Source organism: Mustela erminea, chromosome 11 (genome assembly GCF_009829155.1).
Source record: "Mustela erminea isolate mMusErm1 chromosome 11, mMusErm1.Pri, whole genome shotgun sequence".
In the NCBI taxonomy this organism is placed as follows: domain Eukaryota; kingdom Metazoa; phylum Chordata; class Mammalia; order Carnivora; family Mustelidae; genus Mustela; species Mustela erminea.
Window position 1 is genome coordinate 94,942,774 of NC_045624.1, and position 22,393 is coordinate 94,965,166.

The window sequence follows — 22,393 nt, forward strand, 5'->3', positions numbered from 1 at the left end:
AGAAATCCCAGCATGTCTCCTTCTCTGCCTTGCTGTCCCAAGCTCAACAGGGACAGAATGCAGCAGAGGGACAGGCTGTCTCTCTGCCATGCTCTGACCCCCGCTGCGGGCTGTCCTTCCTCAAACTTTCTTGTTTTTGTTCAAGGATATGAATGTGCATACAATGACATATTTATGTAAAATGTGATTAGGAACAAATACCTGTGTATGTGTGTATCTATAGATACACGCATTGCTTCACACTGTGGAATTGGGAGCTGACCGTAACCCATGTTCTGCATTTTGCATTTCTTCCTTTAAAATGTCTATATTTAAGTCTTCCCAACTCAGTTGGAGGTGACCTTCCCCAGTGTTTCACGGCTGCAGGCAGTTTTCTGAGCGCCAAAGTCCATCCAACCTGTCCCATACTGACGGGAGGATTTTACATTTGTTATTGTTTTTTATTTTTTAAAAGATGTTATTTATTTATTTGTCAGAGAGAGAGAGAGAGAGAGAGCATGCAAATAGGGGGAGCAGCAGAGGAAGAGGGAGAAACAGGCTCCCCGCTGAGCAAGAAGTCAGATGTGGGACTGGATCCCAGGACCCTGAGATCATGACCTGAGCCAAAGTCAGACTCTTAATGGACTGAGCCACCCAGGCATCTCAGTGAGCATTAAAAAAAATTTTTTTTAATTTATTTGTTTTTAGATTTATTTATTTAGAGTGATTGGGGGAGGGGCAGAGGGAGAGAGAATCGGAGCCGACTCCATGCTGAGCATAGAGCGCCACGCTGGGCTCGATCTCACGACTGACCTGAGCTGAGATCTAGAGTCACACTTAACCAACTGAGCCACCCAGGCATCCCTCCAAAATGACATCCTTATCAAACCATTTTTTAACAGCAATGTTGTGACAAGGACCACTCGGCCTCCTACCTGCAATTGTGTTTCGTGTTTTCTAATTCCTGTCTTCTAATTCTAATTCTGATCGACACCATCTTTACTAATGATTCCCTTCCCCGCTGTGCAACACCCCCCCCACCCCCCCACCCCCGCCCAGTACTTTGAGACCCTTCCTCTGCAGGGCCTTCCCAGCCCCGTGATCACCTCTTTCCGGCAGAGCCAGGAACAAGAGAAGTATGTCCTGGGCTGGGTCACTGCAAGACTCCAGTGCAACCTGCCTCTTTTCTCGCATTTTCCGGCAAGCAGTCAGGAGGAGTCAGGCTGTGTCTTCAACACTTTGCTTGGAAATAGTTGCAGCTGAGTATTCAATGTCATGACTCTCAAGCCCACCTCTCCTAAAACACCAGGTCACAAACACAATGCAGCCAGGATCTTTGCCACTTTTTAGCTGGGGTGGCCTTTGCCCGTGTCCTGTAAGGTGCTCCCCATTTCCATCCAGGACCTTGTCACCATGGCCTTTGCCAGTGTACTGATAGTCTGTCTGTGAGCACGCTGGCCTTCCCCAGGCTTTCTCTGGAACCCCTTTCTCTGGAACAAGGCTTTCTCTGGAACCCCTCTTTGCTTCCTGAGCTGTTGTCAGAATCGTCCTGGGTTGTCTGTGCACGGCAATGTGGTCTGTTTCTAGTTCCTTAGAACTGCTCCAGCCTCTACCTGCTACCCACATCCAACGCTGCTTCCACATTTTCACATATTTGTTATAGCAACACCCCACTTCCGGTACCCAGTCCTGTTATAATCTGTTCAGGGGATGCTTTACCAAGAACTACAGACAGGATGGGCTTGTGAGCAAGAGAAATTCATTTCTCGCAGTCTGGGACTGGGAGTCGGAGATCCGGGTGCTGGCAGAATCGGTGTCTGGCGAGGGCTCACTCCTGGTTCACAGATGGCCTTCCGGCTGTGTCCTCACAGAGGGAAAGGGACAAGTGCCTCTGTGGGGCTCTTTCATAAGGGCACTAATCCCATCATGACCCAGTCTCCTCCCATGGGCCCCACCTCCAAATACCATCACACTGGGGGTTAGACTTCAACCTATGCACTGGGGATGGGGGTGTGGGGGGGACACACCTGTCCCATCTATAGCCATCTTCACTGTCATGTTCATGGATGACATTATCCTTCTCATCCTCAGTTATGACCCTTCCCAACTGGGAACTACCTACCAGGCAGGTCCCTCGAAAAGCTTGCATGCAAAGAAGGCAGACTGATGTATTTTTTAAAAAATGACCAGGACCCATTCTACCCCTTGGAATGAAGAAAGGCAGCAGAATACTACATTTATATATATATATATAAAATCATCTCAGGGCGCCTAGGTGGCTCAGTTGGTTAGGCGTCTACTTTCAGCTCGGGTCATGATCTCGGAGTCCTGAGATGGAGTCCCGCATTGGGCTCCCTGCTCAGTGGGGAGTCTGCTTTTCCCTCTGCCTCTGCTTTTCCCCCTGCTCTCTCTCTCTCTCTCTCTCTGTCAGATAAATAAATAAAATCTTTAAAAACAACTCATCACATTTTGGTATATAAAACAAAAATCCTACAACTCTGTTCTAAGCAGTGGTTTCTGGTAGAGTGTATAACAATAAACTTACAATAATAAATCATGGATTATTATTTCTCAAATATAAGTTTTGACTTTGTATTTCTCCCAAACAATACAATTAACTTGGCCTTGTATAGAAATTATTGCATTACAGGGATTTAATTGAACTGATCTAAACCCTTCTGTCCCTTAAGTATATTTTGTGCTCACTCTGTTACTTTTCCAAAATTTTTCCTGTTCCATCTCAATCTTGAGCAAGGGGTCTTGCTTAAATCCATTTTAAAATGTGAAATTTGTCTATCAATAAAAGAAAGAAAGAAAGAGCGGGCCATTATCACTTTAACACATACTACAGGGCACAGTAGGAGGTGTTGATGGGGACACAAGGTAATCCTGTGTCCCTCTGTGGCGGCAGAGAGGATGGTCTTGTTTTCCCAACTAGACCGAAAGCCCAAACTGCTATGTAATATTGAGATACTGAAATCTTTGTCACAAAGGAAGAGCTTGTCTTTAAATCATTTTATATTATTTAAAAAATATATTTATTTATCTTTTTGGGAGGGGGGGATGCAGAAGGAGAGGGAGAGATTTCCAAGGAGACTCCAAGCTGGGCATGGAGCCTGACATAGGGCTGGATCCCAGGACCCTGAGTTCATGACCTGAGCATGACCCCTGATGGAGAGGGGACAGATGGAGTCCCGGGGCAGGATGTCTAGGGAAGGGAATTGTCCAGACCTTTTAGCTGCTCTGGGTTGGATACATAACAAGGATGGGCAAAAGCAGAAATGAACCTGTGTCCTGGGAGTCGAAATAAACAGCTTCAGTCAATCACAGGGGTAAACTAGGAGAGAGGAAAAATAGGACAGGTTCAAGGGCTTTGAGAAATCAGAGTTTGTACTCAAATGCATTTTTTTCCCTTTTCTCAAAATGCTGCTGAGCAGGAGCTCTCTACATAAGATGTATGTAGAATAAGATGTCTGTATACATGATATAGAGTATATAAAATCAGATATAATGGGATATATGTAATAAATAAGGATATCGATATATAGATAGGCAGATAAGATATGTGTAGGAAGGGCACCTGGGTGGCTCAGTCAGTGAATCGTCTGCCTTCGACTCAGGTCACTGCTCTCAGGGTCCTGGGATGGAGCCCCATGTGCGGCTTCCTGCTCACTGGGGAGGCTGCTTCTCCCTCTCTCTGCCTCTCCCCCTGCTCATGCACTCGCTTGCTCTGTCTCTCTCAAATGAATAAATTAAAAAATATATATTTTGAAAAAAGATGTAGGTGCGATCTACATTTCATCCAAACATCTGCAAATAAAATCACATAACGTGCAGTGGGATTGGGTGTGAGGACATCTGGATCCCTCTAAGCGCTGGGGACTGTTAGGGCACCGAGTCCTCCGTGCGGAAGGGTGAGAAACGAGATCTGCTCGTCCTTCTCGGGCCCTACCCAGATTCCTACTCGACCCGACACTGCCAACTCTGCTTTCCAGCTCCAGAAGCGGCCCCTGTCTCCCGGGACCGAGCGGTCCTCGGGGCTGGGATCCGAGCCAGAGGCACCCAGTTTCGGAGCGAGGACCGCGGGTGTGAGGAGGGTCGCGCCCGGTGTGGGGGGACGTCTGGGCGCCGCGCCCGCGCCGCTCCCGTGCAGGCCGGGTCCGCCCGGAGTCAGGCGCTCCCCGGAAACCCTCGCAGCCGCTTCTGTCCGTTCGCGATCCCGGAAACACCCCGAGAGCGCAGGGTCTGAGGAGGCTCTTTGCGGGACCGGTCCACGACCGGACATCGTTGGCAGACCCGCTTTGGCTGTGCTACCTCCTCTGTCTATTTTCAAAGTTGATTTATTCTCGAGATGTTTTTTTTTTTTCTTTTTTTTTTAGTAACCTCGGACACCCGGTGTGGGGCTCAAGCTCGCCACCCACACCGAGCCTCAGGCTCCTCCCCGAGAGTCGGGAGCCCCCATTCGTCCTCTTTAAAAAATGCATGAATTAAACGGGAGACGGACAGGCCAAGCCGTCTAATTTGTTGTCCTTTGCGGAAACTCCCCGGGGTGGAGCACCCGAGGGAGCCCGAGGCCGGCCCCGCCCCGCCGATAGCGCGGGCCAGGCCCCTGCCCCGCCCCGCCCCGCCCCGCCCCCTGCCCGTTGACGGGGGCTATTGCTCCGCCCCTGGCTCTGATTGGTCTGCCGCTTCCCCGCAAGCTTTCCCGACTGGCTGGGGGCGCTCCCGCCCCGCCCACCGGACGGCCGTTGCCCGGGCGACGCAGGCTGCGGCGCTTCCGCATCCGCTGGGAGTGCGGGGTGGGCTTGGGCCCTAGCCGCGGCGAGCGGAGTCTTCTCGGGCCGTGCCGGTCGCACTCAACGGAGACCCTCGGCGGGCCGGTGAGCTGAGCAGGGGGCGGCAGGGGGAGCCAGCGGGCGGCAGGGGGCGGGGCCGAGGGGGGAGGGCGGGGCCATCTGTCACCGCGGACCGGGAGGGGCCCCCGCGCCCAGCCGTGATCCCGCGTGGACGTGCCCCTGCGGTGGACCTGGTGTGGACGGGCGCCTGCGGTATACCCGGGTGCAGGCGCCCCCGCTGTGTCCCTTCGGACTCCGCTGCCCCGCAGCGTGCGCGCGTGTCGTGCCCCGTCCTGTGCACCTGGCGAGCGGTGCGCCCCCCGTGCCCCGCCGCACACCAGCTCGCACGCGCCCGGCTGGCGATCCCGCGCGGTCGGGGACGCCCATGCTGAACGACGGGACGCCCTGCGCGCCTGCAGGTGGAGGAGGCCTGGACAGGAGGTTCCCGGCACGTATCCTCGGCTGCGCGGCCCCCGCGGCGTCCCCGGCCCACCCGACAGCACCCGGTCCGCGTGGCGTCCCCGGCATGAGGAACACGAGCAAGGAGTTGCAGGGCGCGGCCGGCCGCCACGCCCCCTGCGGTGAGTGACCCGCAGCCGCCGCCCCGCTGAACCCCGCTCTGCTCCGGGGCAGGGGCCCGCAGGTAGTGCTGCTCCTGGGCCTCAGGGTCAAAGCAGCTTAAAGGGAAACAGGGAGAGTAAAGTGGGAGGGGCAACCAAGAACCCAGCTAGTCTTCATGTTCCCCGCAAGAACGCCGGCCTCCTACTGTTGCCTCCGCTGGTGGAGGGTGGAGGGTCTCTATCCTGTGATGGTCTGACCCGGGGTGAGCCTCAACTGTCTCCGGGAATGTAAGCACTTCCATTTCCATCCCATTTCCTGGATGCTCTGCATCCCAGAGCATCTCGTGACCTCTCTTCTGCTGGTGATTTATGCCCCCGCCCAGTTAACCGCGTCTTGGGATTTTCGTGGCTGTGCGCAGAGAAGGATTGGGTGGAGGGTTCTGGGGGCCAGCTGGGCAGAAGGGAGGGAAGGAGAGCTGGGTGCTGTGGTCTGTCTGTGCCTCTTGTCTTGATTCCTCCCCTTCTTGGAAAGGTGGAAAGAAAGGCTGGAGAAGCGGGGCTCAGGTGCCCTCTGGGGAGCCTCGGGGTGGGAGCTGGTGGGCACCTGCAGTGCCCGCATCTGCTCAGAAGTGGCCTTCTCATTCCTAAAGGAGCTGGTGACCTAGTCCAGAGCTCTGTCATTGCCATTGGTGACACTGTGGGTGTGCTGGGGGCTGGATGTGTCGTGGGTGGGGGTAGGGCAGCTGACCGGGTCTCCTTCTCCACTGTGGGCTCTCAGCCTCTTTGTGACTTCCCCCAGCCTTAGTGGACTCCCCTGTATACAGGACATCAGTGGACACTGACAAGGGCCAGGCACTTCTGTACACTAACATTTAACCTCAAAACAACTTGACATTGTATCATTAACCCCGGTTTTTAGACGTGGGCACTAAAGCACAGAGAGTTTTAGGAAGCTGTCCAAGGTCACACATCTCATGGGGGCTCCTCTGTCCAGGCCTTGCAAGGCTGCAGCTGTCCAAAGGCAGGAGCATGGCCATCAGCCACCAGAGCTCCAGGGTAAGTGGGCATTAAACACTGCCTTGGACTAGAGTTCTGGGTGGCTCAGTTGGTTAAGCCTCCAGCTGCTGGTTTCTGCTTGGGGCATGATCTCAAAGTCCTGGGATCGAGTCCTACACCTGCTCCCGTGCTCAGCCGGGAGTCTGCTTGACATTCTCTCTCACTCTCCCTGCCCCTCTCCTCCACCCAACACCCTGCTCTCTCTTTCTCTGTCAAATAAATACACAGATCTTTAAAAAGGAAATCTACATGATACCCAGCACTGCTGGTAAAAATAAAACAAACAAAAAGAAATCTACACGGGTGGTAATTGATCACAGTAGTACTGGTAGTAATTGCTGTACAAGTACCAGTAATTTCTAAGTGATAGAAGCTACCAGACAGTTCTCATTCCTTTCACCGTGTGTGTGTGTGTGTGTGTGTGTGTGCGCGCGCAAGCATGCCTGTGTGTGAGCTCCTTTGCATGTAGTTATGAATGCCTGGAGTAGAGCTCAGTGCCTGCCCAAAGCTTCCAGTAATGAGAAGTGCAAGATACACCATTCTCTGTGGGTTAATTAGTAATGAAAACACAGAGGACAAATAAAGCAAGAAGTGCATGCCTTCCCTCTAAAAGGGAAAATATTTGAGTTGAATGTGATGAGAGTAGGAAGCTGCTTAGTTCTTTCTCCTAAGTCTTAAATTACCTGTGAGCTTCTGCTCCATTCTTAAACCTTCCTTAATGCTTTTTTTCATTCTCAATAGTAAGATGTTGATTCAGCTAATTGATGTCCTTTGATATTCAAATATTTTGTTATGTTAATTATATTCGTTTTCAGGCAGTGAACCCAGTTTTAGTTAGAGGTAGAAACTGGTTGTTTAAGCTTTACCTTTAGAGAACAGATGTTCATGAGATACCTGTGTGTTACATAAATTAATTTTTTAAAATATTTTGTTTATTTATTTGAGAGAGAGAGTGAGCAAAGGGAGGGGCAAAGAGAGAGAGAATCTCAAGCAAACTCTGAGCTGAGTGCAGAGCCAGATGCGGGGCTTGATCCCAGGACCCCAAGATCAGGACCTGAGCAGAAACCAAGAGCCAAAGACACTTAACCAACTGAGCCAGCCAGGGGCCCTCTACATAATTTAATTTATTCAGCACAGTTTTCCTGTGATCCTACCGTATTAGAGTTCTCCAGATCAATGGATCCAACAGTGCATCTCTCTGTCATTAATCAGCTATCTATCATCTGTCTATGGACCATCTATCTATCTAAAGGTTTATTTTAAGGACCCGGCTCACACAGTCGTGTGGCTGGAGGCCGAGCCCAGAGAAGAGCTTATGTTGCATTTGGAGTCTAAAAGCTGCTTAGAGGCAGAACTGCACCCCTACCCCGGGGACCTCAGTCTTTTTCTCGCAAGACCTTCAACTGATTTGATGAGGCCCACCCACATGATGGAGGGTGATCTGCTTTAATCATAGTCCACTGCTGTAAATGTTAATTTCACCTAAAAATGCCTTCAGAGAAGTCTGCGTGTCCCCGATCTCTTTCTTCTGTGGGATCACAGTGGGCACCGATAACTGCAGGTCTGGGGTTCTGTTTTCACCTCTCCCTCCCAGCAGGGGCAGGTTTTCCCAAAGTGGCCTGTAGGGCTGTTTCCTGGATGCCCCTACCTCCTGTGCCCACTTCGGGGCTCCATGGCTCTGCTGATGCCAAGTTCACTGCATTGCCCATGGCCCCTCTGTCCGTGGGGCACAGAGCAGGAGGGGGAAGAAGGACAGACAGCAGGCTGCCTTCCTCTCCCTTCCTTCTTCCTTCCCGCGTTGCCCCTCCTCCTGCTCATGGCCCCCACCCACGGGAGTGGCACCCCTTCCATCTATGCTCATCATGCTGCTGCTCTGTGGGACTCACTTGACGTTCCCGGGGAGCCAGACTCAGCCTTGTCCCCTGCCTGGGACCTGCGGTGGCTTTCTGTCACACCTGGCTGCCAGGCTGAGGTCCTGGCCTCCTTCAGTCTCCTTGCTCTTGGGACCTCTCACTCGGTCCCACTGTGGCCTCTGGCACAGGCCTTGGAAGCAGCGCGGTGGGCCAGTGGAGGTGTGGGGGCATCACTTAGGGAGGTCCCCAGAGGAGGCTTCCCCGAGGGCCGACCTGCCTCTTCCTGCCCCGGTCAGATCTGGGCAGTGCCACTTCTGGCCTGGGCTATGTGTCTCAGCGTCGTTCATGTGCTGAGCTCAGCAGATCTGGCCCAGCCTTGGTCCCATGCCCCCCACGCTAACCTGTGGTATTGTGAGTGTCTTAGGGTTCTTTGAGAATGTGCACTCTCCAATATATCCAGAAATGCCGGTTACTCCCAGTTCCCCGGAGGAGAGAGACCCAGGACGCACAGATACAGGGGGATTGGGACACATTGGAGGAGGCCCTCGTACCACTGCTTTGGAGCAGAGGTGCAGCCTGGGGCAGAGGAACACAGGGTCTCATATAAGGAACTCTTCCTTCTGGCGGGACCAGCAGCTGGCATGCCAGTGGGCTCCGGAGACTGGTGCCTACAAGCTCACTGCAGGTGTTCCAAAGGGGGTGGTGATGTCTCACATGTTGATGTGCCATGCCGTGGGAGTTTCTCCTGTGCTGATGTCCTGTGGTGATGTCTCTTATGCTGATGTCCTGTGGAGGCTGAGATGCTCTCTATGGCATGGCTGTGTTGTAGGCAGTGCAGCAAGCCAACCTGAATTTGGTGTAATTAATTGGCCCTTGGCCACCTCTTTTCTAGACTGGTATTACCACCTTCCCGTGAAGCGGTCTGACAAGCCCGTGGATGTCCCACCAGCCTCCCAGATCCCGGGCCTCAGTGATCTGAAGGAGCCTCCCAATGGGCACCTGCCTGGGCCCCGGAGGTACTGGGTAAAAGAAACAGACTCCGAGTACGTAAAGCTTGCGAAGCAAGGCGGCCGGCCCGGTAAGCAGCCCACGCGCGCCCCAGGGTCTCTGCTGCGTGGGCCAAGGTTGTTGGCTGGTTTTGGTCCTCATGGTTCCATGTGAAAATACCTGTAATGTCTCTGAGTTCTGCCCCAGGCCAGTGGACATCGAGAGTCAGGCCACAGCCTGGGGTGGGTGTGGCCCGTAGGATGTCTCCTCTTTAAAGGTAAAGACTAAAAAGACCGAAATTGTGGAATTGGCTTGCGAGCGACCCTGTGTTAGAGTCTCCGCCCCCATCCTGGTGGTCCAGGTGTAGAGGGTCCCCAGAAGCAGTCCACCTCCCCAGAGAGCCTCTGCCTGCAGTTCTGTAGCCTTGCTGGGGAAACCAGTTCTCGAGCTGCTGGAGCGTGGGCTCCTGTGGTTTATGATCACAGCCCTCGCCCGGTGTGTTGGTGCATCTCAACACCAAGGTCACAGATGCATTTCAGCGGTGGTGCTGGTGAGCATCCACCTCGGTCCACGGTTTCGCCGAGAACGTGCTGCCTGGTTGAGCTCATACAGATCGCTGGTGAGGGCCAGGGCTCAGGCCCTGTGGTAAGGGATGCTAAGAGCCACCGCCTTTCCTGTCCTGTTTCCTGGCCACCATACTTCCCCAGGAGGCTGTCACGGGTGGTGGGAAACAGCCCTGCAACACCCAGGCTTGGATGTTCAGGAACCCAAAACTCACCATCCCGCATCCGTCCAAGTCAGGCCAGGCCAGGACAGGACCTGCAGTGCTCCTCTACCCTCCTCCCCGCTCCCCGGCCTTGGGGTAAGAGATAGTTCCTGGGATAGCCGGCAAAATCTAGATGGGACCTCCGAGTTAGATGACAGGATGGCATCAGCACTGACTTCCCAGTGCAGATCTGGGTCCTGTCATTATGTAACATCAGTCTTCCAGAACCTTCCACCCAAGTTCATGGGGGCAGAGGAGGCAACAGGTCTGCGAGGGGCTTCCAAACTGCTCCCCAAACAGCAGTGATGGTGATGACACTAATGAAGGAGGGGAGGGGGAGAAATGCAGCAGATGTGAGCCTCTGGGGAGGCTGGGGAAAGGGTTGGGGGTTCCGGCTGTTCTGGCAACTTTATGGGAAGCTGCCTGCTACTCGTGTGACATGCTCACCCCCGCGTCTTTTTGGCTTTGAGATCTGTTGAAGCACTTCGTCCCCGGGACCAGGAAAGGCTCCCCGGTGGCCTACTCCTTGCCAGACTGGTACATCCACCACAGCAAGCCACCCACGGCCGAGCAGAGACAGTGAGTATCACGGGCTGCCTCCCTCGTCATTACAGGGAAAGTAGCCTGCTCTGCATTTTAGAGATTCTATTTATTTATTTGTCAGAGAGAGTGCGAGCGCATAAGCAGTGGGGGCGGCAGGCAGTGGGAGAAGCAGGTTCCCTGCCGAGCAAGGAGCCAGAAGCAGGACTCCATCCCAGGACCCTGGGATCATGACCCGAGCTGAAGGCAGATGCTGAACTGAGCCCCCCAGGCGCCCCATTAAACCAACAGATCTTGAGTAGGGGCACTGAGAGTGTGAAATGACAGCCCCAGGTGGTACAGCAGCCAGGACGGAATGGGTCAGGGTGCCGCAAAACGGATGACTGCGCAGGGGTCCCAGGGCTGGACCTCCGGGGCTGCTTAGGGGACACGGCTTCAGGCCTTGCCTTGTTCCCAGGGCCGGTGACAGTGGCTGGTGAAGCGTTCTTCACCCTGAAGGACGCCGGTGCCCTGCGAGGCCAGAAATGCAGACAGTCCCAACCCATGGTGGTCACAGAGCTGTGGGGAGCCCTGTCCCCCAGAATGTCTGCAGTGTCTATGGAATTCCTGTGTCTGGGCGTGCACACTGTAGCCTCCATGCCCCCTCTCTTGGACTGGGAGGCTCTGGGAGAAACCACTTCCCTTGGCTTTCCTGTGGGGCTTGGGACACAGGAGTACAGATGGCCTAAGTTGTCATCCCGTGTCCCTGGAAGGCTCTGCCTGTGGTCACATGCACTTTCATCCTGGGGGCTCCTGTCCCCCGTAATTTAAAGCTCACCCTTGGCCAACGCAGCTGAGCTCTGATTGGAGCAAAGCAGAGAGGAGAGAGAAGGAGGCAGAAGAGGGTCTGACCCCACTGCCACGGAGTGACCTGTGGGGCTGGGTTTCTGCACTCTCCATCTATCCTGTGACCTGTCCCTTGTTTGGACGCGTGACCAAGGGGGCACCTAGCTGTCCCGTGGCTGTGAGGACACTGAGCATCCTTGAGGCCTTCTGCAGCCCAGGGGGCAGCTGCTCTAGCTGGGGCCCGAGCCCACGGACGGGGTGTTCTGGGAGGGTAAGCAGGCAGGTCCTCCTCCCTTCTCCTGGGCCACGTGCACTGCCCTTCCCACTGTATTCCTGGCTGTCCTCGTCCCAGGTGGGGAAGCAGGAAGCACGGCTGTCCCTCCCATCCTGTGTGCCCTTGCCAATCTTCCAAGCTTCCTAATGGCATTCCCAGCCTGTAGGGGTGAGAGGTAGAGAGGAGAAAGGTTGGAAGCCCAGGAACTGCAGTGGAAATTGTCCCTTTCTCGGATATTCCAGCCCTCCCTTCTGGGCCCTGGGGCTTCTCCCTGTCTGCAGAGAGCCCTAAACATGGGAGGGCTCGCTCTGCCATCCCTGCAGTGAAGCAGGGGGTGCCACACCTGTGGGCTTCTCTTCCTGGGAATTGGGGTCCCGTCTGTAGCCTGCATTCCCAACCTCTGCCCTCTGCTCCCTGCCCTCTGCACCAGCTTTCCTGGGGGCCTCCAGCCTGCCTCCTTCCTCCCTTTGTGTCAGGGGCAGCAGGAACCCCTTTTTCTCTGTACTTCTTAGTGCTCTACTGACTTTGTCTGTGTCCCTCCATTCCCCTGCTCGGAGCAGCCCGGGCTCAGCCAGGCGATGCATCCTGGAGGACCGGCCCTCCCCTCCATTCTCCCTTTTCTCCCCTCCTCTCCTCCCCCAGCTGCCGTCCCTGCCCTCTCTATGCCCCTCACTGCTGCCAGGATAAAGTCCCAGCCCTTAGCCCCCAGCAGTGTGTGGGGGGTGATGACAGAGGACAGTGCTGGCAGGTGCATGTCCCACCCCCCAGCCTCCAGCCGGCCTGAGTGCTCGCCAGTGGAGACAGCACACCAGGCTGGGAGTTTAAGTACTACATTACAAACAACCATGGGGGCGCCTGCGGGCTCAGTCAGTTGAGCTTCCGACTCTTGGATTCAGCTCAGGTCAGGGTCCTCGGATCGAGTCCCGTGTCGGGCTCTGCAATCATTGCAGAGTCTGCTTGGGATTCTCCCTGTCCGTCTGCCCCTCCCCATGCTGGCGTGCTCCCCCCACCCCATCTCTCTCTCTCAATATAAATAAATAAAGTCTTTTAAAAAATGACCATCAAACAGAAAAAGGATATTATTGTTGGGAAATGGCAGATATTGAAGGGGGTCTAGAGAGTTTGAGTGGACAAAGTAGTAGATGATACCATAACAGAAATAATTAGTTTCTAATTCATCTACTTCAAGAATTCTTAATGTAAGATGCTCTCATTTTGCTTATTATGTCACCTTGTGACCTCTGACTTGGCCTCCGATTCTGGGAAGCAGCCCTGGAAGCGTTAGTCATTCCTTCAGTGGAATGGGGAGGGATGGTCTGCGCGAGCTGGTGTGGGAGGAGGGAAAGGGGTGGTGTTTGTTGTGTGACACAGGAAGAGGGAGGGGGAGGGGAGGAGGGCGGGAAAATAGGCGGGATGGAGGAGGGGGAAGTGGTGGAGGGGAAGGAGCGAGGAGGGAGGGGAAGAGGGGTGAAGGAGGGGTGTCGGGGTGGGGAGGAGGGGGAGATGAGGGGGGCCTCAGGTCAGAGCTCTTGTCGCTGCAGGATCCCCGCCATCTCCATGCCCGATTACATGGTTTACGAAGAGTTTAACCCCCAGCAGAGCAACGGAAGCTATGAGTCCAGGAGGGGGCCTTTCGACTTCGACGTGAAAACGGTTTGGCAGAGGGAAGCCGAGGACCGGGAGAAGGAGAAGAAAAAGGTGAGGGCCAGGCGCCCGCGGGGCTGTGTCATTGCGCTTGCCGCTCTCTGAAGAAGCTGACACTGGGTCTCTTGTCGCCACAACACCGATGGCTCTGTGTTTCCTTGTTTAAAAGATTTACTTATTTTAGAGAGGGAACGTGTGTGGGAGGGGAGGGGCAGAGACAGAGTCTCAGGCAGACTCTCTGCTGAGCGGGACCCTGACACGGGCTGGATCCCAGGACACTGAGATCAGGACCTGAGCCGAAAGCAGGAGTCCGCGCTCAAACCACTGAGCCACCCCGGCTCGCCCTCCGTTTTGTATTTTAAATTTGAATTGACTAAAAGACAAGAGGCCATGGTAATTTTTTTTCTTTTTATGAATATTGACTCTATGGGGTAAGATTACCTTGTACCAGGTGAGTTTTAACTAGCGAATGCTTGTCTGGGTGGCCTCGACATGCCTCTTCCCATTTAGCGTGTATAAAAATGACATCTTGTATTTATTTGTATCCAGTCTCTAAAGGTGTCTATTGTGTTCAAGTCGTTAAGTGAAGATTTTCCTGTAATGCTCTTTTTTTTTTAATTAACAGTTCTTTTTTATTTTTATTTTTTAAAGAGTTTATTTATTTATACATTAAAAGAGCAGCTACAAAGTCAAGGGCCATCTCTGGTTTGTGGCCTTGTGGTTGGGGTGTCTCGATTCAGAGGCCTTCTGACCCCCAGGCTGGAGCCCCACTGTCCAGGACCAAGCACTGGCCACCGATGCTCCAGCACCAAGGTCTTGATTCTCGGTACACGGGGTAGGGAGAGTGGGGTTCCTGGCCTGGACCATCTGTGCCTGACTCCCGGGCTTGGCTTCTCCATGTCCTGGTTTGAGGAGAACTGCTGACTTTGGGGACTCAAGCAGTTGAACCCCGCATAGAATGTCAGGTGTCTGCCATGGGCTGTCTGGTCCTCCTCAGAACACCCCCACCCTCCGGCCATGGTTCTGGCTTCTGCTCCGCTGCACAATCAATGAAATGGACAGTTTTTAGGACCAGGTCCATGTCTTGGTGATATACAAGCAGCTACACCGTTGATTGATAAAGGACATCTTTGGGAGTTAACCACAGCCACCATGTGCATCTAGAGGACCTTGAATGCTAAATGCTGTACTGGCCCCAAATCCTGTAGGGTTTCCCAGCCATGGACCAAAGCCGTGTGGGGCTGAACCCAGGGCAGGAAGCAAGCCCGTGTGGGCTGCCATGCTTAAGGAGGCGGGGTGCCCGTGGGCTGTGGTTGAAGACACCAACATGGCGGACAGTTGGATTCCAGAAAGGAGGTGTGGGGTGCCAGCTGGGGGTATGGATGCCCTGTCAGGGGGCTTAGAGAGCCCAGATGTATCTTCATCACCCATTTCTGTGCATAGCAAACTGCACAGAACCAGGGGACTTTTTGTGTTTTTTTTCTCCCTGTGTCCCACTGGACCTTTAGGCACAGCTAGAGTGTGACCTTGAACGTAGATGGAAGTGTGCACCACATTAAGCTAGGATTTGATGGGTGTCCATCCCAGCCTCTCTTGAGGGCCTGGCTGTCCTTCCCCTTGTTCCCCTGACTGGGCCTCAGGGAGTGAGCTGGGACATGGAGCTTTCCCGGCTATGGCCCCTAACTTGCTACATGGCAGACCCAGGACCATATTTAGGGCAAAATGCTCCCCATGGGCGACCAGCATTGTGGGGTCTCACTTACCTCTGGGGTAATTGGGCTAGAGCAGGTCTCCCTTTCTGAAAGGCCCCCTTCTCCCCTGTAAATGCTGGCGGTACCTTTGTAGGCTCTGTTTTTTGCTTTTTGTTGTTTTTCTTTTGTTTTCCTATAGCATTTTCCCCTATTTTGTGATGCTATAATTTAGATGCAGGAAATCCACACTCTTCCTGGGTACTGTTCTGTGGGTTCAATAAGCATGTAGCCACCACAGCTAGGAAGGCACTGAGCTCTTCCGTCACCCCCAAAGGTCCCAGCCCCTTCGCAGCCAGGCTGAGCTGCTGCCGTGGAATCGTGGGTCCTGGCTGAGGCGTGACTGTCACATGGGACACTTGCTGAGCTGTGTTTTCCTGGGGTTTTGGCCTGAGGAGTCATGACCTCACCCCAGGATTGTACTGTCCTGTGTGTCCTCTTGCTTTTCTGGGACTGTCCTCCTTCAGTGTCTGAGCATCTGTCCTGCAACCATGGTTCTGTGTGTTTCTTCACACAGGTGAGGCTCCCAGCCATTAACTCAAAGTACCCAAGCAAAGTGGGGACCCCACTCGGCCCCAGAGACCCTGCAGGAGGCAAACTCTCCTTTCCTCCCATGTAAGTGCACGGGCAGTGCCGACGTGTCTGGAGCGGGCTTGGGTTTGGGATTTTTGGTCCTCCATCTAGAGGACAAAGGGACAGTAATGACAACAAGGCACTGGGCAGTCGGTGGCCTGACGATGCCCACTTCCTGGGAACACCTTTCGGTGATACGGCTTTGATGTCACATCCCCATGGACTGGCCTCATCCCCTGGCATCTGTCAGGCCCTTGTGGAGTGCAGCTGCCCTCCTCCATGTCTGGACTGTGTGGGTGCCCAACTTTTCCAACCAGCTGCTTTGCCTCCGTGAGCCCGTGTCCTACCCAAGACACCCCCCAGGGACCCTGTCCTCACTGAGGCTTGCCATTTATTTATTTAGTTTTATTTTTAAATTTTTTAAAAAAGATTTTATCCATTTATTTTTTGAGAGGGGGTTGGAGAGGGAGCACAAGCAGGGGGAGGGGCAGAAGGAGAGGGAGAAGCAGGCTCCACACTGAGCAGGGAGCCCAAAGTGGGACTCATCCCCAGACCCAGGATCATGATCTGTGCCAAAGGCAGATGCTTAATGACTGAGCCACCCAGGTGCCCCAGATAACCTTCTTTCAAAAATTTACTTATTGAAGTCATCTCTACACCCAGCGTGGGGCTCGAACTTGACCCTGAGATCAAGAGTCATGTGTTCCACTGACTGAGCCCGCTGGACGCCCCCACAGTGCATCATCTTTAATGTCAAGGAAGAGCTGATGCAGAAAGTGACAGTTTGGTAAAGAAATGGTAGAGTCCAAGCATCGATTAGCCCCTGGGGGAGGCTGGTGTTTGTGAGGGTGATGTCCCTGAGAAACGTGGCATCATCCTCTAATTGGCTGTCATGCGTATAGGTTTTAGGAATGACTAAGCAAGCTCCACCCTGTGCAAGGGTCGACTGGAAGTATGTTTCTGTGCCAGATGGCTCTGTCTGCGACTCTTGATCTTGGGGTTGTGAGTTCAAGTCCCACCTTGGGTGCAGGGATGATTTCAAAACATAAATGAATAAAATAGACTTGTAAAAATGGAGAGAGGGAAATCAAGATAGAGAGAGGAGTATCTGTGTTATGGTTTAAGGGACAATAACGCATCTCATTATCCACACGCCCACTGAGACCTGACCTTGACCATTATGACCCTTTGTGCAGAGGTTTGACATTCATTTCTCTCTTTTTGAGGCCTGGTCAAAAAGCCAGTTCACCCACAAACTTTTCCAAACTTATCAGCAATGGCTATAAGGATGAGTGGCTACAGCGAGCTGACTCAGAGAAGAGGAGCCCACAGACCCCCAGGGCGGCGCCCCCATCTCCGTCCACGCAAGAGCCTGAAGGGAGCCAGGATGCAGGGTCGGAGCCAGACCCGGAGGTGCCCGGGGGCGCCGAGGACGTCCAAGGTAAGGGCGCCCTGCAGCCCATGTTTGCGGAGGCCTCTGTTCCTTGAGATTTCTTCTCATTGGGTCTTTCACACAGAGTGATTTAAAGACCATGGAAGATCCTACAGAAGGGTGGTGCTCACAGACACACAGGAGGGTCGTATATGTCTCACGCTTCTCTTTATTCCCAGGAACAGCAAGTCACGATATCTGTGCCCTTCCATTTTCTTTCAATTGTCGAAACCTACAGGATCCTCGCCCCACACGTGCACTTCTGGAAACAGAACTCACGGTTCACCCTTGAAATTCCTCCATCTCCCACATCCCTTACGTTTTGTTATTAAACTCTGAATAGTTTGGAGTAAGTGTCCCTGTCATTAGGTGGTCCAAATCCTGTATTCATTCTGATTTTTCCTGGTCCTGGTAACAGGCAGACTTAATCTTATTTTTGGCCACGTCCATTGTAAAGCCCGTCAACCCTGGTGTTGACTTTCTGTGGCTCAGTGATCATTGACCTTTTGTCTGTAGGCAACTAGTTTTTTCTCTCCAGGCTTCATGTCCTTGGTTAAGGAGGAAGGAGCTGTCCAGAGTGCTGCACGTTGACATCTGTCAGCACGGTCTCTGACCGCCGTCCCGCCCACCCCCGAATGGCCCCCACGAGGGCGACGGTGCCTGTGCACCTACTCAGTGCCCACCCCACGCTCAGCGGCCCGGCCGCCCTGTCAGTGACGTGTCCTGTCTCCACTGTCCTGCCGGATGTGTGACAAGGTCATGCTCAGTGTCGCTAGGAAGTGAACTTGTGAACATTTCCGCACTAGCTGTGTTCTGCGGCTTCTTGTTTTAATGATGCAGCCTTTTAGTCATTGTAAGTAATTGTTAAAAGTATGATTCTTCTAGGACCAACTCTGTTTTATTAAACTGAACAACTCGCATGCTTGTTCCGTATTATAGATGCTCCTTTTCTGAGTGAGTGTTTGTGGAGAAACTGGCTGCATCCGAGTATGAAAAGTGTCTCACACGCACCATTGTTGATGAACATGGTGAAATATGAAGCCGAAGGCGCTGGGCGGCCCTAGATGTCCTTCCCCAGCTGCATGTGCTCCAGCCGCAGCCGAGCCCACTGTGGCTGGGCTCAGTCGCTTGAGCATCTGAGTCTTGGTTTCGACTCTGGTCATGATCTCAGGGTTGTGGGATCAAGTCCTGAATTGAGCTCCACGCTCAATGCGGAGTCTGCCTGACATTCTCTCTCTCCTTCTCCCTCTGTCCCTTCCCTTGCTCTCTCTCTAAAATAAAGAAATCTTTGAAAATAAATAAATGAGCGAAACCGGCATGACCTGAGAGCGCCAGGAAGGCTGGGGAAGCAGCAGCGCCCCATAACCTGGCAGGATCTGCTCGGGGCTGGGTGCACCTGCTTCCATGCTCTGGGTACCTGAGGGTCCCCATGGAAGCTCCTGGCTCCCGCCCTCCCTGGAATTTCTCAGAGGCCACATGTTCTTCCCTTCTGTTTCCTGTTCCTTCTCCTCCCTGTCTTGGCTTTTAACTTGATGCACGACGACAGCCATTCAGAGCTTGCCTTCCCCTTCCGGCTGCCCCTTTCTCAGCCAGGCTGTGGGTTGCTGTTTCCCTCCTTGAGATACAGGACTGTGCTTTTCTTTCTTCCCCTCACTGCAAGTTTTGCTGCCTGTCTCCACGTTTCTGGTGAGCTGGGAAGCTGGCCTGTGGCCACTGGCCCAGATTTCTAGTTTGCAAGAGCCAATATGGAGGATGGTGCCCAGGACCTGGTGCAGAGCCAGTAGCCATGCCCTGTCCTCTGGGGCTGGGGAAGTGCCCCCTCTTCCTCCTGCTCAGCGCATCCTTAAGGGGTAGGGAAGCTTGCCAGCAGGTGTAGGCAGAGCGCAGAATGTGGTCAGGGCCCTGGCCTTGTCTAGCCTCGCTCAGGGTGGAGATGGAGGTTTCCCAGGTAAGCACTGGGCGGGCAGGTAGGACCGTGCGTTTCATTTTCATGTAGACTTCTGGAGTAGTCCTGAAAAATCAGGACTGACACCGGCACTTTTCCGTTCCTTAAAATTAATAGGTTAAAATTCTTAATTCTTAAAAAAATGTCATCTTCACGTCTCTTTTCCCATCAACCATCTTTTCCCTTTGCCTTACAGGAGGAGCCCCACCTCCATCGGCGTCCACGCCTGGAGAGCTCAAGTAAACCCCCACCTGCTCCGCTCCCAGGATCTTCTGATGGCGGATGAGTCTAACTGCATGCCGGCTCTGTTTCTGAGGCTCCTGCTCTATTCGGTGAACGTAGGTTCTTAGGAGATCGGCTCTTAGAGCCGACTTGACACCACTGTCAAGACGGTGCAAGTGTTGGGCGCTGCTTCCTGCATCTCTCCAGGATGTGAAACAGCGCACCTCGCTGGCCCGGGATATCCCAGTGTCTTGGAATCAGGCACTTCCTCCCCGGCCCACCATCATCTGACCTCATCTGCTCCCGTGCGAGTTTCCTCTGGCGACATTTCTATTCAAATCAACCATTTAGACTCTACCTAGAAGAAACCCAAAGTCTTTTCCTTTCTTTGGTCCTGCAATATTTGTAGAAATAATTTTTTTCCATTTCAGAAAAATTTAACTCCAGAATATTATGACATAGTTTATACTAAGAAAAAGATTGATTTATTATGCCTTAAGGGTGTAAGCATTTAATGTAGAAGCATGGTAGCATTTGCTGGTTTTAAATGTTTGCTAATATTTTTTGCATAAACTGAAATTTGTAACATTCCACATTTACTATTTTGTATCATTTAGGTAAAACTATGTTTAATTTTAACATTTAATTTAGTAGTCTTAACAAAAATTTTTAAATAATCAGACTGAATTTTCTTATTTTGTAAATTTTGCTACTGTTTATATGTAGGTAATTAGCACGACAGTGTAGTTTTATATTTTGTACATTTAATTCATGAATAAAATAATTTTTCTGGAAGATTTTCAGAAAGCCAAATAATGTCTCAAGCTTTTTTTTTTTTAAATTATTTGAGAGAGAGGGAGAGAAAGAGACAGAGTGAGCAGGAACAGGGGGAGGGACAGAGAGAGAGTCTCCAGAAGACTCCCCACTGAGTGCAGAGCCCAACACGGGGCTCGATCCCATGACCCTGAGATCCTGACTGAAGTGGAAACCAAGAGTCAATACTGAACAGACTGAGCCACCCAGGCACCCCAAGTTCTCGGGTATTTTAACATCTCTCCAGAATAAACTTGGGATGCACTTACCAAAACTTGAAGGAGGGGGAATCCTGCTTCTTACTGGGGCAGCAAACCAGTAGCTAAAGTAGCATCTGGTGCCAGTGCCAGTGCCTCTCCTCCCACTGGGTGGGTGATGATAACCAGCGGTGGGGTGTGAGAGCTCCCCCTGCTGGGCATCCCACTCCATGCAGAATGACGTTTCCTTTCACTGGTCTTCACAGAACCGACTCCGGATTCTCTCTCGCTCTCTCTATCTATATTTATATCTACAATCAAAACTATATCTATGTGGACGAATGTCCAGGGAATTCTGCTGAATAGAAAAAGCCAGTTTGGAAAGGTAAGAGACTCTGTGTGTGTGTGTGTGTGTGTGTGTGTGTGTGTATTTTAATGACACATTTTAGAAATTGAGGACCAATGAGTGGATGCTAGGGTTTAGGGGATGAGAGGTAGGCGCGTGGATAGGGCACCATGGGGGTTCTTTTGGTAAAGGAGTGCTCCTCTCCCAGGCCGCCGTCAACTTCTGCTACTCTAGTTCTGCAAAATGTTCGCATTGGGGGAAACGGGATAAAGGGCACAAGACATCCTTCTGTTTTACTCCTTACAGCTTTATCTTAGTCATTCGAGCTGCTGTAGCAAAAACATCACAGCCTAAGAGACTAATACTCAACAGAAATTTGTTGGGGGTATCATTCCCAACTGATAGACCTAGATTGAGCTCAGGTGGGGTCCAGTGACTTACAGAAAGCCAGGGGCTGGCAGGCGTCATGGCCCCAACAGTGGAGTGATTTTCCAGGAGGCAAAGGTCACTATGGGTTGGGCACCAGTTAATAAAGGAAATTTCGGGATTCCTGGATGGACTGGGGGAGAATTCCTATGTGAGGTAACCGCTCAGAGCAAAACAGTCAGGTGGGAGGGTATGTGGAACACTGAGACCCTGCAGAGCTGTGTGACAGCAGAGGGGCAGGCGACAGTGTGGGCATGTGGTTATATCTGCCTCTGGGGCCCCAGGCGGGACAATTCCCAGACGTCCTGGCTTTCCTGCCGTGAAGGTCCCTTCCCAGCGTGAGAGACTGCAGATGCTTTTCCTTCTCCATTCCTCCTCATCGACAACCTAAACAACGGCTGTGACCCACCGACACAGTTTCACGGCCTGCTGGCTGTCTGGAAAACCACCGTTCTCTGATCTTTGACGTTTCTGCCTGCTGTCTGAATGCAGGAGAGCAGCTGAGATGGAAAGGGAGAAGTGGCTAGTCCCTAGCCGTGGGGTGTGGCACCAAGCCGGGAAGAGCCTCAGTTAACAGCTCCACACTACTGCTCCAGCTCCTTTTGGGAGCGTTTGAATAGAGCGAACTTAGTCCTCCGTGCCGGTAAGCCAGACAGGAGTGGTCATTATTCTCCAGTGGTTCTCGTGGCGTCACTTGCTTGTGTGTGAGGCCACTCGGAGCACTTGTCTGCAGATGTCCCAGGCCCTTGGGGCTGGCCCTGCAGGGGTGAGGGCCTGTGTGTCCTTGGCATCTCCGCCTGGAGCGGTGCCTGGAGGTGGCCGGCTGGTGGGCGGGGCTTTCAGGTGTGGTTTAGAAATGGCCACAGTGGCCTTTCCAGTCTGTCCCATTCCTGAGGGGTCAGTTTGACAAACATGTCTTTGGTATTCGATTTGCCAGTTCATGGGCTGCCTCTTAGAAATGGAAGACAAAGTCCTGAGTGCACGAGGTCATGGGGCCCCGGGTGGGCACATCTCAGGAGGTGCTCAGGTGCCCAGCTCCCGGGTGGGGTGCTGGGTGCCTGTCCCAGGCACCTGCCCGGTGGCGCGGGTTCGCCTGCAGTATTGGCCTGCTGCCAGGCCCTGCAGTCTCAGCCGGCGACTGACTGACTGAGTCATTTCCCTCTCTGCGCCAGCATCTCCTGGCTTTCTCGTTACTAGCGAGCTCCCAGTATCCAGAGGGTCCCAAAGAAAAGCCCCAGAGAAGGGACTGGAGAGATCAAGGGACTGCAGCAGACATGGCCCAGCCCCCTCTCCCTGACACCCCCGCTCCCCACCCGGCCCAGGGCTGGTTCCACCTGTTTTTTCTTTCCAGTGGCTCTGGAGCTGGGGGTGC

General features: G+C 53.1%; 1 protein-coding gene across 2 annotated transcripts; it reads left to right on the forward strand.

The window, feature by feature from the left end:
- Positions 1 to 4,725: 4,725 nt before the first annotated feature.
- Positions 4,726 to 19,941, forward strand: C11H7orf57 (chromosome 11 C7orf57 homolog). 2 transcript variants are annotated; one of them, XM_032305372.1, is made up of 8 exons: positions 4,726 to 4,859; positions 5,234 to 5,395; positions 9,176 to 9,361; positions 10,507 to 10,615; positions 13,217 to 13,373; positions 15,585 to 15,682; positions 16,867 to 17,081; positions 19,214 to 19,941. In XM_032305372.1, exons 2-8 carry the CDS (start codon positions 5,341 to 5,343, stop codon positions 19,258 to 19,260), a joined length of 867 nt encoding a protein of 288 aa, XP_032161263.1. In that variant the 5' UTR covers positions 4,726 to 4,859; positions 5,234 to 5,340; the 3' UTR covers positions 19,261 to 19,941. The 2 variants fall into 2 exon arrangements, with proteins under 2 accessions (XP_032161263.1, XP_032161264.1); XM_032305373.1 differs by having other exon boundaries at positions 16,915 to 17,081.
- Positions 19,942 to 22,393: the final 2,452 nt, after the last annotated feature.